The sequence below is a fragment of the Ranitomeya variabilis genome, chromosome 5, assembly GCF_051348905.1.
Source record: "Ranitomeya variabilis isolate aRanVar5 chromosome 5, aRanVar5.hap1, whole genome shotgun sequence".
NCBI classification, from domain to species: domain Eukaryota; kingdom Metazoa; phylum Chordata; class Amphibia; order Anura; family Dendrobatidae; genus Ranitomeya; species Ranitomeya variabilis.
The window spans coordinates 364,990,332-365,011,484 of NC_135236.1; the positions used below are offsets into that span (position 1 = coordinate 364,990,332).

Genomic DNA, 21,153 nt, shown 5'->3' on the forward strand with positions numbered 1-21,153 from the left:
CTCCGGTACCGATTTTTTCCGGTACCGGAATTATCTGGACGTGTGGGACAGCCTAAGGCAAATTGGTTGACTCTATGCAACATAGATATGAAGCAGTTCTAAAAAACTGTGTGTGTACAACTAAATATTAGGTTAGTGATTCACAGGAATGCTAAATCCACCAAAAAATACATATTGTGAGATTGTAAAGAAAGGCAGACACTGCTATTTTTTAGAACAGCTCAATGTTCATTTTTTATTTTCTGTAAAGTAGTTAAAAATTATATACATTTCTCTTCATGTTTTGAATGCGAAAACAGAGTGCAATGTTCCCAATGCATGGAAATAAAAACCAGCATAAAGATTTAGTGATTAACTCATGTTTTTGAACACACTGCTATTTTGAACACTACTGTACATGAAACAGTCATCCTCCAAACGCATCATGTGCCCTTCCATGCAGCATGTTTAATGGATAGTAAACAAATGAAAATATTTTGTACGGATTTGAATGCCACATTTTCTTAATTTTAGATGTATCTATATTGCCTAAATTTCAGATAGCGCACACTTTAATAAATTTAGCGCATTTGAAGACCGTCTATTTGACCATGTTATAGTACTATTTGACATCAGTATTTGTAAGCCAATACCAGGAGTGGAATTAAAATGCAGATGTGGTGACGGGTTTCTATTACACTTTTCCTCTGAATGTTCCACTCCTGGTTTTGGCTTACAAAACCTAACGTAAAATACTGACCAAATACTGAATGTGTGAATATGGCCTGTTAAGCAGTTAATGCTGTCTAATAAATTTGGCACATCTTTAAGTAGTCTAGTCACCTATCAGAAGTTTTACTTTGTGCCAGAAATGTGTGCCACAATGATGCTGTTTGGTGCTCAATGTCATAATTAGGCTATACCCCATTCATGTTAGATCATGCTGTCTTGTTGGCAAGGTGCAGAAAGTCTGAAAAACACATTCAAAATGAGGTGTATGTCATCAAAGAGAGTTTTTGGTGCAAACTGCCCAGAATGTTGGCATTTATCATAAATCTGCATTTGTCAAACTTGTTACGGTCTTCTGTTAAAACACATTTTCACTGAAAGAAATAAGGATCATCAATTTGAACTCATGATAAATCGCAACAAAATAAATCACTTCTAGGAAGCACGCAGCACTATTAGATCAGGTAGTAATAGTACCGTATATAGACAGTCAATGTGGTCATTCATTTGGGCAGAACATCATTTTAACATGAGGACATTTTGATAATTACAGAAGGAGGGACAGATTTGCCCTGAACCTGATCTAAGCTAGTTTTGTGTAAAGTGATGGTCTGTCATGTGACCTGGTATCTTCTTAAGACACACCTGTTGCCGACGGGCACAACTGCTTTCATACACTTCCAGCAATGTAAGATATGTAGATGCTACATTACTATTAAAGGGGATGTAAGACTCTTTTATTGGGTACTTCCACGTACAATCAGATGCTGGTTGTGGTCTAACATCACATATAGCAGTTTACATTCCTAATGTAGAGATACAATGAAAAGGTGCTTTTCAGATTAGCTACCAGATGAAGGTGTGAAATTCTGGTAACATTTTAATACATGATAAACATATTAAAACTTTACATAGTAATCATGTCAACGTGTACGTCATTGACACACAGCTAATTACATTTGGTCACAGAAAAAAAAAATCAGTGACATAAATAAAATTTTCTATATTCTTTACAAAATCATGTATTTTCAGTCATTCATTAACTGGTACATGTAAGGCACGTTAGAATGTATATTTATATAAAATAAATTTCAGAATATTAAAAAACAAAAACAAACTCATTTCAGTTTGTGCTTCCTAATGGCAGCGTTCAGAACTCCATGAAAAGCTGTGTAGCGAACACCGCATTGCAGGACATCTCATGGCACTTTGTGGAGAATGGGTCACTTCACTTGTCCAGTTGTTGCAACAGAAAATATGGGGGAAGCATAGGGTTAACTTCTTCCTCATGTGTTGAAATGATTGCTTGGCATATGTATTGCTTCACTATAAAATGACAGCACAAATTTCATATGTTTGCATAATGAATTTAAAAATGGCAATGCTTTCATCAACATTGTGCAATTACATCGGCTATAAAAAAACGGTCCATTCCCACCTAGAACACAGGGCTCATTTGAGGCATAATTTACAGTAAAAACATTTCTCCTTTTCATCTTTTTATACTGTGCAAGACAAATGTGTGGAATTAAAAAAAAAAGGCAAAAAAGGGCATTTTAAAAAATATAACACTCTGTTCCTTAGGAAGAAAAAAAAGACTTCATTTCCAATGCTTCTTTCTCTCCCGCCAACACAATCAAAGGTCAGTGACTTTATTCTCTAACGCGGCTGCTATTTGCTGTAACCGGATTGCTAACTGCATGCGCTGAGCACTGGGATCCTCTTCTAGGGCGTTTATTATCTGCAGCACAGAAAGCAATGGTTAAAGACAGTCCATTAACCTTCCTAGCCCAGAGTTCTCCACAATTCTATAGTCTGGATTGTATGCACAGAATTATGGGGCAAATCACAATTACACCCATTATACACAGTAGAACCACCTCCATAGTATTGCTGTATGAGACACGTGGCTAACAGTAAAGTGGTCAAGGCTAGTATGTGCTTTTTAACTAAAAGTAATATAACCCATCTACACACCCTTCTCCCGTCCCCAAAAATGTAGTACCCATCAGGTTAGGATAACAATCTTGAAACTATTGAGACAATTGCCCAGTTATTGCGGCACAGAATTTTCATAAAGTGGAAGGAAAAGAAAAGGCAATTTCCTGTTGAGATTTGCTTTTTAAGTAGGCAATAATGTCATAACATATGTCACTTGTTACATCAAATATATTATATTTATAGTTTTTTAAAGTCTGTCATTGAAATAATCGGCCCTAAATCCCTAAATGTGTAATCAAGAAACATTTCTGAGAAATTAGACACAAGGAACCTTTATTTGTGTAGTGAAACAATCTATAAAAGTCGATACAAAGCCCTATAACACTCGGCACTTACCTCGTCATAATATTTCTTTGTATACTGATAGAGTTGGTGTAGTGCTACTAGAGTGTTCAATGATTCTGTATGTTCCTGGGGAGAATATACCAAAATATTAACCAAATAGCAATGAACAAGAGATACATACACTTACACACATAGCTAAAAACATCATGACCAGCGGCAACACCCAATCCCTTCACTAATCCATGGCATATTAAATGAGATGCCTCCCATCAGTAGAATACTACTTGTGGACCGCATCCATTAAAAACAGCACAATCACATTCCAGATTTACTACAACCCCCCCCCCCCCCCCCACAAAATAAAGGGCATTGGGGTCTGGAATATTCTGTGTGTTCAATGGCGTGTGCTGCAGCTTTACATGCCACAGTTTATGCAAGTTCAAGGACCAATTATGCTGTAAAGCAGGCGAGGAGATTATTCCCTGGTTAATCGCCATCACTGCGGACCTGTGACCCAGTACAGAGACATATTGTGTCACTATTAATGTGGTGGCTCCATTTCAATTTCTTTATTAGTACAAGATACAGGAATGGCTGCAGGACAGGTTAAATGGGCACTACGGAATACAACATTGGCACTGAAGAAAAGTGGCAGCTTCCTCCAGTACTGGCAGTTGACACCAGTGTGGCAGCTCTTGGATTTTCCTTGCTGGACAATTTTCTTTTTGAGAAACAATCCACCTAAAATACTTCCGCCACAATGATAAACATAATTCCATTCAGTACAAAATAAAATGAATGTAAGCGAACTGCTAAAATGCATTACAAATTACACATACCCTTGAAATTTCTGCTAAGTGTGTATTCATGTCCTGGTCACTAACTTGTATCATCTGACGGATTCCTTTGTAATAGCTGTCAAAGTTTAGAAAAAGAAAAAAATTAGATTTAAGCCATTAAAAACATTAATGGGAACCTGTCACCAGTTTTGGCCGATATGAGATACGACCACTACCTTTCAGGGCTGATATACAGCTTTCTATAATGCTGTATACAAGTTCCCAACCCAACCTGTAAGGGAAGAAAAATAACTATCATACTCACCTGCAGGGAAAGTCCGGTCTGAGGGGTGTCACTCTTCTTGGACTGGCGCCTGCCATCTCCTTACAATTGGCTCCTCGGCATCACGCTCCTGCTCAGGCGCACTTCTCTTCCCTTTTGAGGGCAGAGCAAGTAATGCAGTGCGCAGGAGCTGGGAAAGGCCAAAAGCCCCAGCGCATGCGCACTGCAGTACTTTGCTCTGCCCTAGTCAGGTCAGAGAAGAACGCCTGAGCAGGAGCGTGATGCCACAGAGACTGTGTGGATGATGCAGGGATGCGTCATCCACACTAAGCAAGAAGGAGAATGGCAATCGTGAGAAGATGGGAGGTGCTGTACCAAGAGCGCCCCCCCCAGGTGAGTATAATGGAAGCTTTTTCTCTTCGCTTACAGGTCGCGTTGGTGGGTTATATACAGCATTGTAGAATGCTGTATATCAGGCCTGAAAGGTGATGACCGTATCTTATAGCGGACAAAACTGGTGATAGGTTCGCTTTAAACATGTAAAATCCCACAGACCTTGTACATATCAGAGATCTGTATTTATGACTAGAGATCTACTTTAATTCGGTATAATTTATTTTCTATAAAATTTTATGGTCAAGTTTGGCTGTGTGCACTCTTGTGCGTTGAGCTGTCAGGCAATGTCTAATTACTTGAAAAGTTTCAAATGCCGCTTCATGAAAACCTAAAAATGTAGGTTTTATCTAAGGGTTTTCCAAGATAATTTTTATTTCTCCCTAAGCTTTCCCTCGGTAATGTAGGCATACCTGTACCAAACTTATATGAAACATGCTGACCCTGTGTGACATTATATGTGCTGCCAATATGAGCTGTGACATCACTCTGGTGACATTACGTACATGGCCCCCATGGACTTCAGCTGAACTGCATTGCCCAGTATGTGTAACATCCTTGCTGACTTTAATATATGGGTAGTGCGGACGTTCTAGGATCATGCATGCATGTCACAGTTCTTGCACTTTCAGCAGTACAGAAGAAGTTGAATCGTTCACACAAGATCCCCGATGTCAATTCTGCTCTATCTCACATTGGGTTGGGGGGGGGGGGGGATCAGGTAAGAAAGGGTGAGGATAGTAATTCTGAAAAAAGGTAAACTGTGGCAAGCAGAAGGCAACTCGATAAGGGAGACATTGTATTGGAATCACAATCTCGTACAACAGCAAAAAAGGTAGCAGATGCTCACAGAGCATTTGTAGAGAGGCTAGGGCAATTTGGGGTTTTTAGATTTTCACATGGGTCTCAGAAAACGCCTTTAAAAATGTATTGTCAAGTTGTGTCTGTAGCAGCACACAACTCTATAGTTTCTCACTTCATTGTTGCTGGGGGGCACTCACTCTTAACAGCAGCTCTGTCAGGTTCTGAGAGAGAGGCAGGTAAACAGCTAGCTACTGTATAGAAATCAATGGGTTAGAGTGTCAACACCTTGGCATGGAATGTTACTACTGTGCATTCTCGCCACATGCTGGTAGTTGATCCCCTTGGAATCAAGCTGTACACTATGTAAAATAAAGACACATTGCAGGAGAACAGCAGCAGAGAGAAAAAGAAAGTCATTTGCAAATTTGCTTATTTTTATGCTGCCTAACTACCAATTTCATAACATGAGAATATTTCTTTAAGGTGTACTCAAAATTTCAAGAATTAATACAATATAAGAGCTTACTCTTCCACCATTTTCTTGTATGTTGAAATCTCCTTTGCATAGAGTAACTTGTTGCTGGGGGATTCCTGCAGACGTGAGAATTAGAGCGTGTAAATCACTTCTGTATGTCTAACACACATATACAAACAGTATCCCATTGATGTAGCAAACGCCATTTCATACCCATCCTCTCAGTTTAATGCCATGGCTTCATTTAAAATCTTTCATCTTGCAAAGTTCTAATTACAAACATCAGTTACATTTTGTTAATCCATTCTACTGCTCATCGACAACCCCTTTCCAAGATTCTTCTCCTGTAAAACACCTAATTTTCCCAGGGAACATGCAATATTGCATAGTGACCATTCAGGCAAATGATTGTCCATGGAACACAAAAGTGACAAAAGTGAGTTCAGAACAGCAGCCCCTCATGAAAAGCAGCTCTCAGTTCAGGCTCAGAGAGGGGTCCCAGATGGAAGACATAAACAAGGGGTACCGTGTATAAACAGGTCTTCATAAGAAAAACCCTTTCAGACAACATGTATACATATATGAGATTAAATGGCATGCTTATGGTTAACAAAGGCTATTAAATGTACATTCTTTTATTTTTTTGTACTGCTAGCTCTACTTCTGGTGATACAAGTGCAGCTTTATAGTTGTATGTATCACTCACTCCTAGAATGTCTAAGTTTACTCTATATATACACACAGAATATCTAAAAAGAAAAGCTACCGTATACCTTTGGCAAAATCAAATTTAGGAATGAGAATGTTGTCGGAGCAGATCTTTATTTGTGCAGACTGTCAGCTCTGCACAGACAATGCCCAGACGAGCTGTCATCTATGGTGCGCTCTGCATGGTCCTGTCACTGACGCCGAGGCTTCCTAACTGAACACGGCTCCTACTTGCATGCACACCAAACATGACATGTCTTTGCGGATTTTTATAACCTGGAGAGATGAAGGAATTGGATCCAGATGATACACATCAATGAGTCGGTTCACTTACTCTGCTTAGCTTGTGCTCCGTCCTGCTGCAAGCATCCATAAAGGTCTGTGCAATGACTGACAAAGAAGCATCGACTACTTGGTGTACATGGACATCAAAGATGAAGTGAGGGTTCTTCAGTATGTTAACCCAAAACCGTAGTGATAAACTGCAAGGAAGAATTCAATCATTAACAGCTGTCTGGAGTATTTTTTTTATTTTAGAATATATTTTTTCAGAGAAACGTGGGGTATATCTGACATATACCGTACATGGAGCTCACGTGCTGTTCCCTGCTGGTCATTTGTGACATGTCTTCAAAGTAAGATCACTACTACAGCAGCCAATCACTGGGCTTAGCATGAACGATGAGCTCAGAGATTGAGGGTCACAGGGTGTGGGATTTAGGTCACCTATTCAAGCCATGTGAACAAAGACTGCTAAGAACAAGCAAAAGGCGGCAATGGAGTGGTAGTCGGTAAGTAAGGCTGATTTTAAGGGACAAATTACCAAGACAATTCATTTCATTCTGGTGCCCAAAATGCTATTTTGTAAGGCGATTTTCATACTAAAGTTTTCTTACTCCACAGCCTATAAAAATTACTCCTGCATGTTACTAAATCATGCTGAAGGAGTTGCAAAAATCACTTCCCTTTGTCTGCCATAGCTTAATGATCTGCAACCATTGGGCAAAGCTGCACAACAAAGAATTTCTTCTATGCCCATCTTGGCATGCATACTACACAATACTGGTACAACAGAAAGCTCTCTGGTTCCTTCTACATGTGTAAAATGTAAAGAAAACAAGAATGCAGTGATCTGGAAATCTCAAATATTTCTTGCTCAATAGAACATGAATCACATATCAGAAGTTGAAAGTCAGACATTTTCCATTTCATCTGAAAAAAGTAACTCCATTAGAAACTAATCGTAGAAAAACATCTAAAAAAAAGATGGGACATGGTTAACAAAAGGCTGGAAAAGTAAGTGGTACTAATGAAAAGCAGCTGGAGGGTCAACCTTCAAGTCACAAACGTGTATTAAAAAAAGCATGTTAGAGAGGCAAAGTCTCCCAGAAGCAAAGATGGTAAGAGCGTCACCAATCTGTAACAGACTGTCTAAAAAATGTTCCTCAATGTAAAATTGCAAGGACTTTGAATCCTTTTATAGTATGTAATGTAGATGGTCGGTTATTCAGGGGTTCTTGAAAAAGACATGTACACAAAGAACAAGGCAAATATTGGTTACTCGTGATCTATGGGCCCTCAGTCAGCATGGCACTAAAAACAGACATAATTAAGTAGTGCAAATCAATATATGGGCCAAGGAATAATTCCAAAAATCACTGTTTGTGAACACAGCTCACTGTACTATCCACAAATGTAAGTTAACCTAAAATTGCACACTGGGAACTCCAGGCAACATACCAGTTTACAGTTTATGCACAGTGTAAACTGTACTGCCAATTGGGGAAAATAAATGAAAATTGTAAATGCAAAGCAACATTTATATAACTAAACAGACTTATCTGACTGACTGTTAACCTGTTAAATGCCACTGTCAAACTCAGAAGGCATGTCAATCTAAGCGCCCATCACCGCCCCCGTGACATGATCTAGACTCTAAGGGAGCTGATGGGTAGCTATTACTGATGAGCGAGCATGGTCGAATAATGTGTTAATTTGAGCACGCTCGTGTCCTCATCAGGTATTTTCTGCGTGCTCAAAATAAAAATACTTGTGTCGCCCTGGCTGCATGTTTCGTATTGCCTGATTGTTAAGCAATCCCTGCCTGTGTTGTTGCAGTTGAACAGCCACAGGACATGCAGCCGCTGGCGACTGGAGCATATTTTTCGAGCACGCCAAAGTCACTCTGTTAGCACATGAGCATGCTTGGATAACACCTTATCTGAGCACGCTCGCTCATCACTAGTAGCTATGACAGCCTCTTGAAGACCTCCATGCCCGTCATCACAGAGCTCTTCTGAAATCCCATCTGGACTTCAGAGGAGACCGTGATTGTTTTTACAATATACAGTAATACTGTGGTATTGCTGTATACAGCATAAGCGATAAGACGACTGCAGCTCCTAGTCAGCTAACAGGCTTAAATACATATGTACTGATGAGGAGAATCTTGATGCCAGGTCATTTTTACCACACAATAGACACTGTAAAAACAATTCCCAAAAAACAATATCAGAATTGCAATTTTTCTCAATTTCACTGCACTTGGATTTTTTTCCCGTTTTCAACTACACCATCTCGTAAAATGAAAAGTATAACTTTCCCACAAAAACACTAACCCTCATGTCTATGTGGACAGAAAAATAAATAATAAAAATTGTGGCTCTTGGAAGAATTGGGAGGAAAATACAAAAACTGAAGTTGATCATGTTGGGAAGGGATTAAAATGTACTGAAGCAAAATGGAAAACTGTTCTGTGGTCAGATGAATCATAGCTTGAAATTCTTTATGGGAACTACAGACAGTGTCCTGCGGACTCAAGAGGAGAGGGACCATCTAGCTGGTTATCAAATCACATTTTAAAGCCTTGCATCTCTGGTGGTATGGGGTTTTGTCAGTGCTTACTTGATGGGCAGCTTACACATCTAGAAAGGCACTAATGCTGAGCGATAGATAGAAGTTTGAGAACAACATATGTTCCCATACAGACAGCATGGCTTCTCAGAAGAGTTTGGGTTATGAACTTGTCTGCTGGAGTCCAGACCTTTCACTAGTAGTAAACATTTGGTGTTTTATGAAATTAAAAATCTAGCAAGAATGATCCAACACTATTGAGCAACTATAATCATACATCAGACAAGAATAGGACAACATTAGTAATGAGCGAATATACTCGTTACTCGAGATTTCTCGAGCACTCTCGGGGGTCCTCCGAGTATTTTTTTAGTGCTCGGAGATTTAGTTTTCCTTGCAGCAGCTGAATGATTTACATCTGTTAGCCAGCATAAGTACATGTGGCGATTCCCTAGCAACCAGGCAACCCCCACATGTACTTATGCTGGCTAACAGATGTAAATCATTCTGCGGGGCAGAAAACAATCTCCGAGCACTAAAAAAATACTCGGAGGACCCCCGAGCGTGCTCGAGAAATCTCGAGTAACGAGTATATTCGCTCATCACTAGACAACACCTGTCACCCAAAACTCTAGCAATTGGTCTGCTTACTTCACAGACGTTTACAGAATGTTGTAAAAAGAAGAGAAGATCCTACACAATGGTGGACATGGCCCTGTCCCAACTTTTTTGAAATAGGTTGCTGAAAATGTCTAAAATAGTTAAATAATTCAAATGAAATGGAAAAATGCCCAACTTTCACCTTTTGATAAGTGATCTATGTTCTGTTGTGAATAAAATATGGCTATGAGAGATTTCCAAATCATTTATATTCAATTTGAAGGTGGCTCAGCATGCAACTAGCACAGTCACAATGAAGAAGATTGGTGCGATATCTGTGAGATTAAGTCATTTAAAGGGCCACTGTCACCCCCCTCCAGCCGTTATAAACTAAAAGAGCCACCTTGTGCAGCAGTAATGCTGCATTCTAACAAGGTGGCTCTTTTAGTTTTTGGTGCATGTATTCCCAAAATAAAGCGTTTTATAACTTCTCCAAAATACCTGTCTTTCGCCAGGGAGGCAGGTCCTCACCCCCCTGCTTGAAACGCCACACTGCCGTCACTCAAATCTTCAGGGGCGCTGCCCCCTCCGCGCTGTTTTCGCATGAAATCCGGCGCCTGCGCTGTGTAGTACTGTCTGGTGCAGGCGCAGTGAGCTCTGGCCGTCTGACATCACAGCCAGGCTTGCAGACTGCGCCTGTGCGGCCACCCACCTTGTGAATCCCAGCCCCGCAGTGTGTTATGCATTATGCAGAGTGCGGGGCTGGGATTCACAAGCAGGGCGGCCGCACAGGCGCAGTCTGCAAGACTGCATCGGAGGTCAGACGGCCAGAGCTCACTGCGCCTGCACCAGACAGTACTACACAGCGCAGGTGCCGGATTTCATGCGAAAACAGCACGGAGGGGGCGGCGCCCCTGAAGATTGGAGTGACGGCAGTGTGGCGTTTCAAGCAGGGGGTGAGGACCTGCCTCCCTGGCGAAAGACAGGCATTTTGGAGAAGTTATAAAACGCTTTATTTTGGGAATACATGCACCAAAAACTAAAAGAGCCACCTTGTTTGAATGCAGCATTACTGCTGCACAAGGTGGCTCTTTTAGTTTATAACGGCTGGAGGGGGGTGACAGTGGCCCTTTAAAGCTTGCGTATTAGTACAATATGCTATCCAAATAATATCTTACTAAATAACTTCAAATAAACATGACGTTTGAAGAATAGTCTGCTTGAGGTTATGATAGCATGGAGGAGGACTCGGGCATCTGTCTCTTTCCTATGCTATATTCAGGATTTATATAAAAGATACCAACCTTTTTGGGGAGCAGATGCAGTTTACCCTATATCTAACTTTTAAAGGTGTAGGTAATAGGATTAACTTGAAGCTACTGAAACTAAACGTTTGATTGTAATTAGAAATAGTAATTTTTTCCTAGTGATGTCATACCTGTTTGTTTTCCATATGTGAACCGTATCTTCATCTTTGATTTCATATTTCTCTGCTTGTTCGTCCAAAAAGTCAAAAAAATATTTAACAGCTGGAGGTACCACTTGATTGGAATTAAGGACACTGTGAAAAAAGTTATCTACAAATTGCTGGAGCGTACCCTGGTTAAGAAAAAAAAATATTAGCTACTGATCAACATATACTAACCTAATCTGTTAGAAAGCCACTGCACATAAAGCAACGTTACCTTGACAGACAGAAGCCTTGTCAAATAGATTTCAGTTATGGCCTTTGTCTGTTCTTTCGCCTTCATACTTCCCCTTTTGGATTTACCGTCATCAACTTCGTCTGCTGGACGTACAAGATGCCATACTTTGTTTTCATCTTCTAGTAGGGCATGCCCTAAGTAGGAGGTAGACAAAGTGTAGTTTGTTTTTTTGTTTAAGCGACATCGTTTAGAAGTACTTTACAAAAAACTCATTTTTTTGCTGTTTGGAAGGGAAAATATACATAATGGAAAAATATTTCAGTACATAAGGGAATATTAGCATCTCGCTCAATTTTTCTAAGAAGTGTTCTAGTAAATTGTTAAAATAACTGAAAAGTTTATTCAGAAAATGAATAAAAATCAGCCCTTTGGCAAAGATGAAGTGCAGTGTCTGTCCATGTCTATGGTTTGAATGGGCCACTGAAATGGAGCAGATATTGAAGTTAATATGGAGCTTTAGTTCTGGAGTTACAAAGGTTGGCCTAGCCATCTGTTTGCTCAAGAAACAAGAATGGTGAGCTGATAGCCACATGAGAATCACATAGGGAATTATTTGATTAGTAGGCTATGCTGATCACACTCTGTTTCTCTGCTTTTCACTCCATTTTAGCGGAGTCTTCATGCGAACTTAAAAATTTAAATTGCCTCTTCTGAGAAAAAGAGGATTTAAACTCTATAGCGCCACCTGTTGGAAGTAGCGATCCTACAAGTCACAATCAACCCTTTAACGAGTCGTGCAATATGACTTAGGATAAAAGCCAAATCAGTATCTCAATTCGCAAATTTGTAATTTTTATACTTGTTGGCTATTATGCTGGACCGGATGAGCACAATGCATTCTTTGTCTGTTCACTTTATACGATTGTCAGATGTTTTCAGGTTGAGATGACCCGATGGGTGTCACATCCTATAGGTCTAAGAAGGGGTGGTTATCAGGTTCCACACCAACCTACAATTCAACCCTTAAAAAAAACAACTTACACTCTAAGCTCTTGCAGAAGGGAAGCAGGCTATATACATACTCAAACACATACGGATGGTTATCAAGCTTCAGCAAAAAAGGGGTCAATGGTCCTTCAGCACTATGGAACAGGGGTGCACAACCTGCTTCCTGGGGGCCACAAGTGGCTTGCAATGCCATTCTGTGCAGCCCTCAACCATACGTACAGAAAAATGCTTGTCTGAATGGCTAACAATTTGTGAGCAGCCGCATACACAAGTGTAGGGGTGTAGTGGAAAGCATCCCAGAAGTGGGGACTGGAAACTACTAATAGAACACTGTGTAGGCATCTGTGGATATCTCAGAAATCAGTAGAATGGGGTTTCATCACCTGTTTTACACTCCACAAAGGAGTATAGGTGTCCTTCTGTGCTGGTGACTGTCTCCACTGTAGTTTATTTGAGTTGCAAAATGTTTGCACATACCGTAAGCTCAAAACCCAAAACCCTTTGTAGAGAGCTGTATAATCAAACTGTTTTTTTTACAAGGATTTAGAAGCGAATTTTATTGCAAAATCTGCATAAAAAAATAGCTTCAAATATTTTTTGCCAATTGGTTTTACTAATAAAGATTTAAAATAATGTGAAAAACACAGGACGTGTACACTATAGGAGCTTTCCCATTAAAATAAGTTGGAAGCGTATTCAAAGAGTATTTTCAGTTTTAGATTGTGGATTTAGGAGCAAAATCTATTTCGTCCAAGAACTCAATGTACACAGAGAGTGCTGATTGGTGGAGGTAAGAGTCTTTAGTAGAATTTGCACTTATCAAAGACCATACGCTGGATATGCCATAAATATCCTAGAAAGTAATGCCTCTTTAATTTTTAGTGTAGCTCCTGAATTGGTTCAGTATGACTATGTGGCCTGTGGACTAAAAAATGGGCGCCAGTTATAGGGCCTTCTGGCTTGGTTTGGAAGATTGAGAAGTCGGGCCCTTCTCCTTAAACGTAGGGCCTGTAGTAGCCTACACCATTTAAGTACTTTATATGTGGCACACAAGTTTTTTTAGTACTTGGGATTTCAATAATAGTAAATAAAATCTCACTGAAATGGGAAATGATTTACCAGTTAAAGTATCAACTGACAAATCAATCTAAATACTGCTGTACTGGCAATAAAACACTTCACATATGGTCTTATAACAAACATACTTTCTCCTGGGAGGTCTTGGTGATTTTCCTCCTGCTGCTGAGAAATTCCAATTCTTGATAAAATAAGTGTGGCATTATCATTTACCTGCAAATAGAAGCAGAATGTTTTGACTTGCTAATAGCCGAGAGGCATGTATCATATCCATCTTAGTACATTGAAAAGCTCTACAATTAACTTTTTTTTAAATTACGTTTACTTCAATAGCAACAAACATTAAAAGTAAAACTTGCTCACATTGTAATGCTTTAGTGTATTAATCTGCTTCGATCTGCCTTCTTTCTGTGACGTTAAATCCAAATCAGAGAGTATTTGTGCGGTTGAGCCTGGTCTCCATTCTGAAAAGAGAAGCCGTGGCACACAGATAATAAACATTTCCCTTCTATATCTTAACACACGACAATATCTTTTCTTAAACTATTAGGAAAAAATATACAAAAAGTGTGAATAGCAACAACGTTATTCAGCTTAAAACAGATTAATGATCTTGTGATTTGACAAAATTGAAAGCTTTGCTAAACTGATTAACATCAGGCCTGTCATTGCTCCCCAATAAAGGAGATGGTAATGTACTGCTGCTGGATCTACTGAATGTTTGCATCCTCGCCATGATGTAAGTATCCAGCATAACCTGGATACCACGAAAAAGCTTTCCAACCTACTGGTGACACTTTATAGCAGAGCAGGAGGAACTGAACAAATTGATATAAAACATTGTGTAAAACATTAAAAGTATAGCTTGTAATTTATAGATTGAAAACTCTACTTGTTCAGAGATTAGGATTCCAGCTAGCGGCCTGATCAGTAACGGAAAGTCTTCCTTACTATGGGGTGGTAAAAAAGCAGATTACTGATAGCTGATGGCAAGGCTCCTTCACCTGAATAACCAGGCAAGATGCAGGCAAAGAGCATAAATTGTGTGTATGCATGATAACAATGTGTGTGTTTTGACCAACAGTTCATTGATCTTGCTTCCTCTAATGAGACAACTTAACCCCAATCTTGCTCTAAAAGAAAGTGGGTCGGTCACAGTTATCAGACCTTAACAAGCAGCAAAACGTGTAAGTAGAGGACATCAGAGCTCAACCTAAGAATGCTAATTGGACAAAATTAATCCTAATCCATTCACTTACCTATTGCCAAGCTGTCAGCCTTCGGTCTATGTGAATATGGAAGGTTTTTATAAACCTGGTCAACTATTTTTTCCTTGACTTGTGTGATTGTATCACAGTTTAATACTTTTACTGGCACAGGCTCCAAACCTTCATCTTGAACAATGACGTTAACAGTCTGGGAAAAAAAAGATAACTGCTGTTAATTACACTAATATATTATTACTACATAACCCGTTCTATGCCCGGCTGGAAAGCATTTTGATGGTTACATTTACACAGTGTCTTCAATAAAGTGGCAGCAGAGATTGCGGCATCCGCTGACTTTTATTGAAGTTACGTACTACAACGTCAAAATAGCAGTTTGCATGTGTTGGACATAGGGATAATGGCGATGGCAGGTACGTGTGCACTGCTATGTAGATGTTGTAGTATAATTCTTCAATGAAATGGCGCCGGAGTCAGCGCGTGCACATAGCACGAAAATGCCAGGAGCGTGTGCATTGCTATATTGATGTTGTAGTACATTACTTCAATAAAATGACATCAGAGTCAGCGAACATGCATACCGCGATCTCCGGAGCCATTTTATTGGAGTATTGTACTAGAACATCAACATAGCAGTGAGCAAGTGCTGCCCATAGGTATAATGGTGAAGGCCAGCGCATGTGCACTGCTATGTTGACTTTGTAGTAGAATTCTTCAGTAAAATGGCGCCGGAGTCAGCAAATAGAGCTATTTGGCACCATTTTTGTGAAGACACTGTCTGCAAATTCGCATATACAGAGTTTTCAATAAAACGTTGAGATCGTGGTATGCGCATGTGCTGTGTCCGGGGCCATTTTATTGAAGTAATGTACTACAACATCAGCATTGCAGTGAGCACGTGCCGGCCATAGAGATAATGATAACGGCCGGCACGTGCACAGTGCTATGTTGACACTGTAGTATAATTCTTCAACAAAATGGTGCCGGAGTCAACGTGTACGCATCCCGCGACATCCAGGGCCATTTTGTTGGAAGACACTGTGTCTGCGAATTCGCATACAGGATGTCTTTAGTAAAATGGCACCACAGTGCGGGATGTGCTGGCGTTGACTCCAGCAACACACTGCACCGGCGCCCTCTATCCCGGCTTCAGACAGAAGGACATATCAACGGTTATACATATGATTGCAGATTTGCTAATAAAATCTGAAGCAATCCTGATGCCAGCAAAAAGAATGAGAAACCTGAAGTGCCATGCACACGTGAGTATTTGTGACTTGCAGATTTGGTGCAGAAAATAATCTGCAGCAGTTCAATTCTCTGTGCATTTTTTACAGCGTTTTTCACCATTGACTTCATTCAAATCAGTCAAAAACGCAAATTCCTGCCAAGAGATGCAGAAATGGTGCAGAAATTTCTGCATCCATTTACTCAATGTGCGTATGTAGCCTTAGAGGAATGATATGAGGATTAAGGGGCATTAAACCCAACAATTATTGATAAAACACACAAACAATCTATTAGGGAAGATGCCATAACGATAAGAAGTGAAGAAAACCAGAAAGAATAAGGTTAAAAATTATCAATTACAAAAAATGAAAAGGACAAATTAAGAAGACAAGGCAAGGGAATAGCCTCCAAATAGAGGGGTGGAAAGCAGCAATAAATGGTACGAAGAAATGCACTGTGAGCCAGTAGGATCTGAAAATTATAATAAAGCAAGTCCCTAACCTTTATAAATTTAGGACTATGGGAATAATTATTGATAAAAGTAAGTAGAAAAACTGTGTCTATAGAGGTCAGTCTTGGAGAAATCTTGCGAAGATCACAAATGGTAATTTCCCACTTTTGACATCTTAAAGAGAACCTGTCATCAGGATTGTATGCCCAAAAGTAAGAGCATGTATGTAATGGTGCTAAAATGCTGAGTGAATCCTTACCTAGCTTGTAGACATCTGGTTTGCAATTTTAGAAAAATCCATAGATGAAGTGATAGGCTAATGAGTTGCGAGTGCAGTGTGTGGGCACCTATAGTTCTCCTCCTTCTATCCCTATCCCACCGCCTGCTGCCTCTTGTCACTTTTACACAGGGCACTGAAGCATGAGCCACCTGTCAGTCTAACAAGGGTGGGGGACAGGTGGGGTATAGGGAGAGAGGCAGGAGAGCTGCAAGGTCAGGGACCACCCACTGTACTTGTAACTCACCATCATACAATTTCATCTATGGATTTCTCTAAAACAGAAACACAGATTTCTAGAAGAAAGGGTCTGATTTACTTTATATACATGCTATTACTTGGGGGTATACAATCCTGATGACAGGTTCTCTTTAAGAGCGCCATTAGCATTCCTGGGCTCTAACTGTAGACTGTGGGGAGGGAGGGAAACTGTTGCTGCAGCCATCACTGGTTCATGAGAAGGATGTCAACATATAGAAGAATCCTTTATACATTTTGTACACTAATTGCAAATCAGAAAAAATGGATCCAATGAAATGATAATAAAAACAGTCTATTTTTCCAACTTCAAGACATTTTCTACACTAATACTTCTTCGTGGTGACATTTTGCTGAAAACTTCTATTGAAGAGTGAAATAACATTTTTAGAGCTTCACTTACTGCCATCTCAAGCCATTCTGAAAGATTAGTGATCCAATTCTCTCTGGGGTTGTTATCCACAATGATTGCTTTGGTCACCAGAACAAACCCACTGTGTGGTCTGTGCAATAGTATCTATTCATTTACAGAGGCGGCCACTTACCAACTGTGAGTACGCTACATCATCCCCCAGCAGTCCAGTGTCATTCAGGGTGTATTTGGCTTTTATTTGCACAGCATCCACAGGGCCCTTCTCCACTTGGTGTTTGATTGCCTTGAACAGTTTGTAGAGATGCTCTCCAGCTGTGTCCTGCATTTGAAATAAAAAGAAAATCATGTCCGCTAAATGGATCAAGGAATAGCTTTTAATGATGCTGTGAACATCTGAAATCCCCATTCCGCAGTGGAAACTATTCTTTCTCCATGCATGAGCAGCGGCTGCTTTATGACAGCCAAAGAGGAAGCCAAATCTTTAATACTGCCTGTAAGTTGGCATGGGTAAAGCAATATAACTCACTAAAGGCATGTCCTGAGGGCTGACATGTGCAAATACTCCCCAGTCTCACCTTCCTAAATGGCTGCATTGTATTAGGACGGTGGATCCATTACCTACCTTCAGGTACTGATACAAACAAATAGACATCCAGTTTGAAAGCATTCTCTCCACGACAGTTTCCGATCTGCAAATAAGGGGAAGAAAGTGAGAAACAGATTTGTTCTTTTCACATCAGCTCACCAGGTGCCTCCAGTCCCACATATTGCTGACATACTGCTGAACTAAGGTATTTAGTAGAAGCAAAGACTCACATGTATAGTGCCATGCAGACATAATGTTATGGGAAATTATTAAATGTTACTAAAAGGAGTATTACAATCCTCAACAGCATAACTGATGTATAGGCCTTTGGAGTTTTTCCAGAACAGCAGCACCCCCAGCTGCTTAAGTAAACAGGGTGGTACTGCATCTCTCTGTGCAGCAGGTGGCCAAGAGTGTCATTGAGGAAAACATCTTTGCATTTCAGGGCTTTGGCATATTCAGCACACACGGATGGCTAAAGGTACCGTCACACTAAGCGACGCTGCAGCGATACAGACAACGATGCCGATCGCTGCAGCGTCGCTGTTTGGTCGCTGGAGAGCTGTCACACAGACCGCTCTCCAGCGACCAACGATGCCAAGGTCCCTGGGTAACCAGGGTAAACATCGGGTTACTAAGCGCAGGGCCGCGCTTAGTAACCCGATGTTTACCCTGGTTACCAGTGTAAAATGTAAAAAAACAAACCGTACATACTCACCTTCGCGTCCCCCGGCGTCCGCTTCCTGCACTGACTGAGTGCCGGCCGTAACAGCAGAGCGGTGACGTCACCGCTGTGCTGTGCTTTCACTTTACGGCCGGCGCTCAGTCAGTGCAGGAAGCGGACGGCGGGGGACGCGAAGGTGAGTATGTACTGTTTGTTTTTTTACATTTTACACTGGTAACCAGGGTAAATATCGGGTTACTAAGCGCGGCCCTGCGCTTAGTAACCCGATATTTACCCTGGTTACCATTGTAAAACATCGCTGGTATCGTTGCTTTTGCTGTCAAACACAACGATACACGGCGATCTGACGACCAAATAAAGTTCTGAACTTTAATCAACGACCAGCGATATCACAGCAGGATCCTGATCGCTGCTGCGTGTCAAACACAACGATATCGCTAGCCAGGACGCTGCAACGTCACGGATCGCTAGCGATATCGTTTAGTGTGAAGGTACTTTTAGGCTCTATTCTGCACCATCAATGACTTATAACACCATAGGCCTGACGTAAGGAGAGTCCGTCCTCACAATACATATTTATAACCTATCCACGGGATACGAGGAACAGTACTATATTCCACTGCTGGGATCCCCAGAAAACTTAGAATCATAGAATGTAAGAGTTGGAAGGGACCTCCTGGGTCATCTGGTCCAACCCCCTGCTCAAAGCAGGATTCACTAAATCATCCCGTGGGCATGGAGGCTCAAAACACTTAGGGTAATTTCAAACAGGGCGTTTTTGCTGCGGTTTTTTTTTGCAGCAAAACCTGATCATCTTGGCAGGAAAGAAGCTGCGCCAAAAACACAGGTTTACGTGCGTTTTTTCATGCGTTTTTTTTCTCTTTGTGCATGCCAAAAAATTCGAGTGCAAACAGAGAAAAAAACAAAATAACTTCCTGTAGATAGATAGAATGGATAGATTGATAGAATAGATAGAATGAAGAGATCGATGGATAGAATAGATCGATGGATAGAACAGATAGAATGAATAGATTGAACAGAATAGAATGAATAGATAGAATAGATAGATTACCTGCGGTATCCTCTTCCCTGGCATTTTCCCACGGTGCAGAGGTTACCTCAGGTCAGGCAGTGAGGAGCGCAGGCTCTGTGACGTCACCGCTAGTTACAGAGCCTGCGCCCGCTGCGTATCATTCATTCCCCAGTACTTACAGCTGGGAGCGGTTATATTAGCAGAGCACCCGGTTAAGCTTTATCTCCCCCAGATTCTGCGTGAGACACTCGTTATATCGGACTACGATGGATCAGGGAGTATACTTTTGGTTTATTATTTTATTTTATTACAGAAGATCGATGGCTTCGCTTTGGAATGGCAGAACAATAAAAAGATTGCAAAACTGTGGTGTTTTATTTCATTTAATTACTATAGGATTAGTAATGGATAGGTGTCTTAGTGACGCCTCTCCATTACTAAGCCGGCTTAATGTCACCTTTCAATAGCAAGGTGACATTAACCCCTCATTACCCCGCTTGTCACCACTACAGGGCAAGTGGGAAGAGCCGGGCAAAGCTCCAGAATTGGCGCATCTAATAGATGCGCCTTTTCTGGGCAGCTGCGGGCTACTATTTTTAGGCTGGGGGGCCTATATCAATGGCCTCTTACCAGCCTGATAATACCAGCCCCCAACTGTGAGCTTTAGCAAGGCTGGTTGTCAAAAATGGGGGGACCCCATGTCGTTTTTTAAATTATTTTAAGCTGAGTTTTGTCTGGCTGGTTGTCAAAATTAGGGGGGAACCCATGCAGTTTTTTTTTTTAAATTATTTATTTATAGCGCAGGAGCGGCAGATGAAAACTCCCATCTGCCGCTCCTGCTCTCACAGTAATTAGCGGCTGTAGGTGTCAGATGATGGGAGCAGTAGTCCCATCAGCTGACACCAGTGATTGGAGAGGAGTTTACACCTCCGATCACAGCTGAGCGCTCACGCTGTCATCCGACATCAGGGAGCCGCGGCACTCACTGGCGGGGAGGATTTCCATGATGATCAGAAGCGGTGTTTGCGGTGCTGTCATGCATATGACAGCGTGTCAAACACTGTAATGTCGGACCCCCATTCAAGTGAATGGGGATCGGGTCCACTCTGCTGGATGACAGGCTGTATGGACGCATCATGCAGCCTTCCATCTAGATGTAGCAGAGCAGAGTGTGACGTCACATCTGGATCTCCTTGACTTTTCTGCAGCATTTACAGCATTTTTTTCACCATCCATTCAAGTCAATGGGTCTAAAACACTAAAAAAACGCTGAAAGAAGTGACATGCTCTATGCCAAAAAAACGTAGCAAAGCATAAAATACTGATTACACAAAAACCCAATTTGTGTGCATGAGATTTCTGAAATCTCATAGGCTTTGCTGGTACTGTAAAAAGCAGCTGAAAATTAGCATAA

The 21,153-nt window shown here is 40.9% G+C and overlaps 1 protein-coding gene across 4 annotated transcripts in view; it reads right to left on the minus strand.

Moving 5' to 3' along the window:
* Positions 1–213: 213 nt before the first annotated feature.
* Positions 214–21,153, minus strand: part of PLXNB2 (plexin B2) — a 280,779-nt gene continuing 259,839 nt past the window's right edge. For all 4 annotated transcript variants that reach the window (XM_077264920.1, XM_077264921.1, XM_077264922.1 and 1 more), the window contains 12 exons: positions 18,058–18,124; positions 17,608–17,754; positions 14,880–15,036; positions 13,984–14,084; positions 13,749–13,833; positions 11,575–11,729; positions 11,328–11,488; positions 6,771–6,918; positions 5,780–5,844; positions 3,834–3,909; positions 3,046–3,120; positions 214–2,449 (listed from right to left, as the gene is read on the minus strand). In XM_077264920.1, the coding sequence (XP_077121035.1) occupies positions 2,345–2,449; positions 3,046–3,120; positions 3,834–3,909; positions 5,780–5,844; positions 6,771–6,918; positions 11,328–11,488; positions 11,575–11,729; positions 13,749–13,833; positions 13,984–14,084; positions 14,880–15,036; positions 17,608–17,754; positions 18,058–18,124 (1,342 nt within the window). In that variant the 3' untranslated portion in view covers positions 214–2,344. The remainder of the gene's footprint in view (positions 2,450–3,045; positions 3,121–3,833; positions 3,910–5,779; positions 5,845–6,770; positions 6,919–11,327; positions 11,489–11,574; positions 11,730–13,748; positions 13,834–13,983; positions 14,085–14,879; positions 15,037–17,607; positions 17,755–18,057; positions 18,125–21,153) is intronic.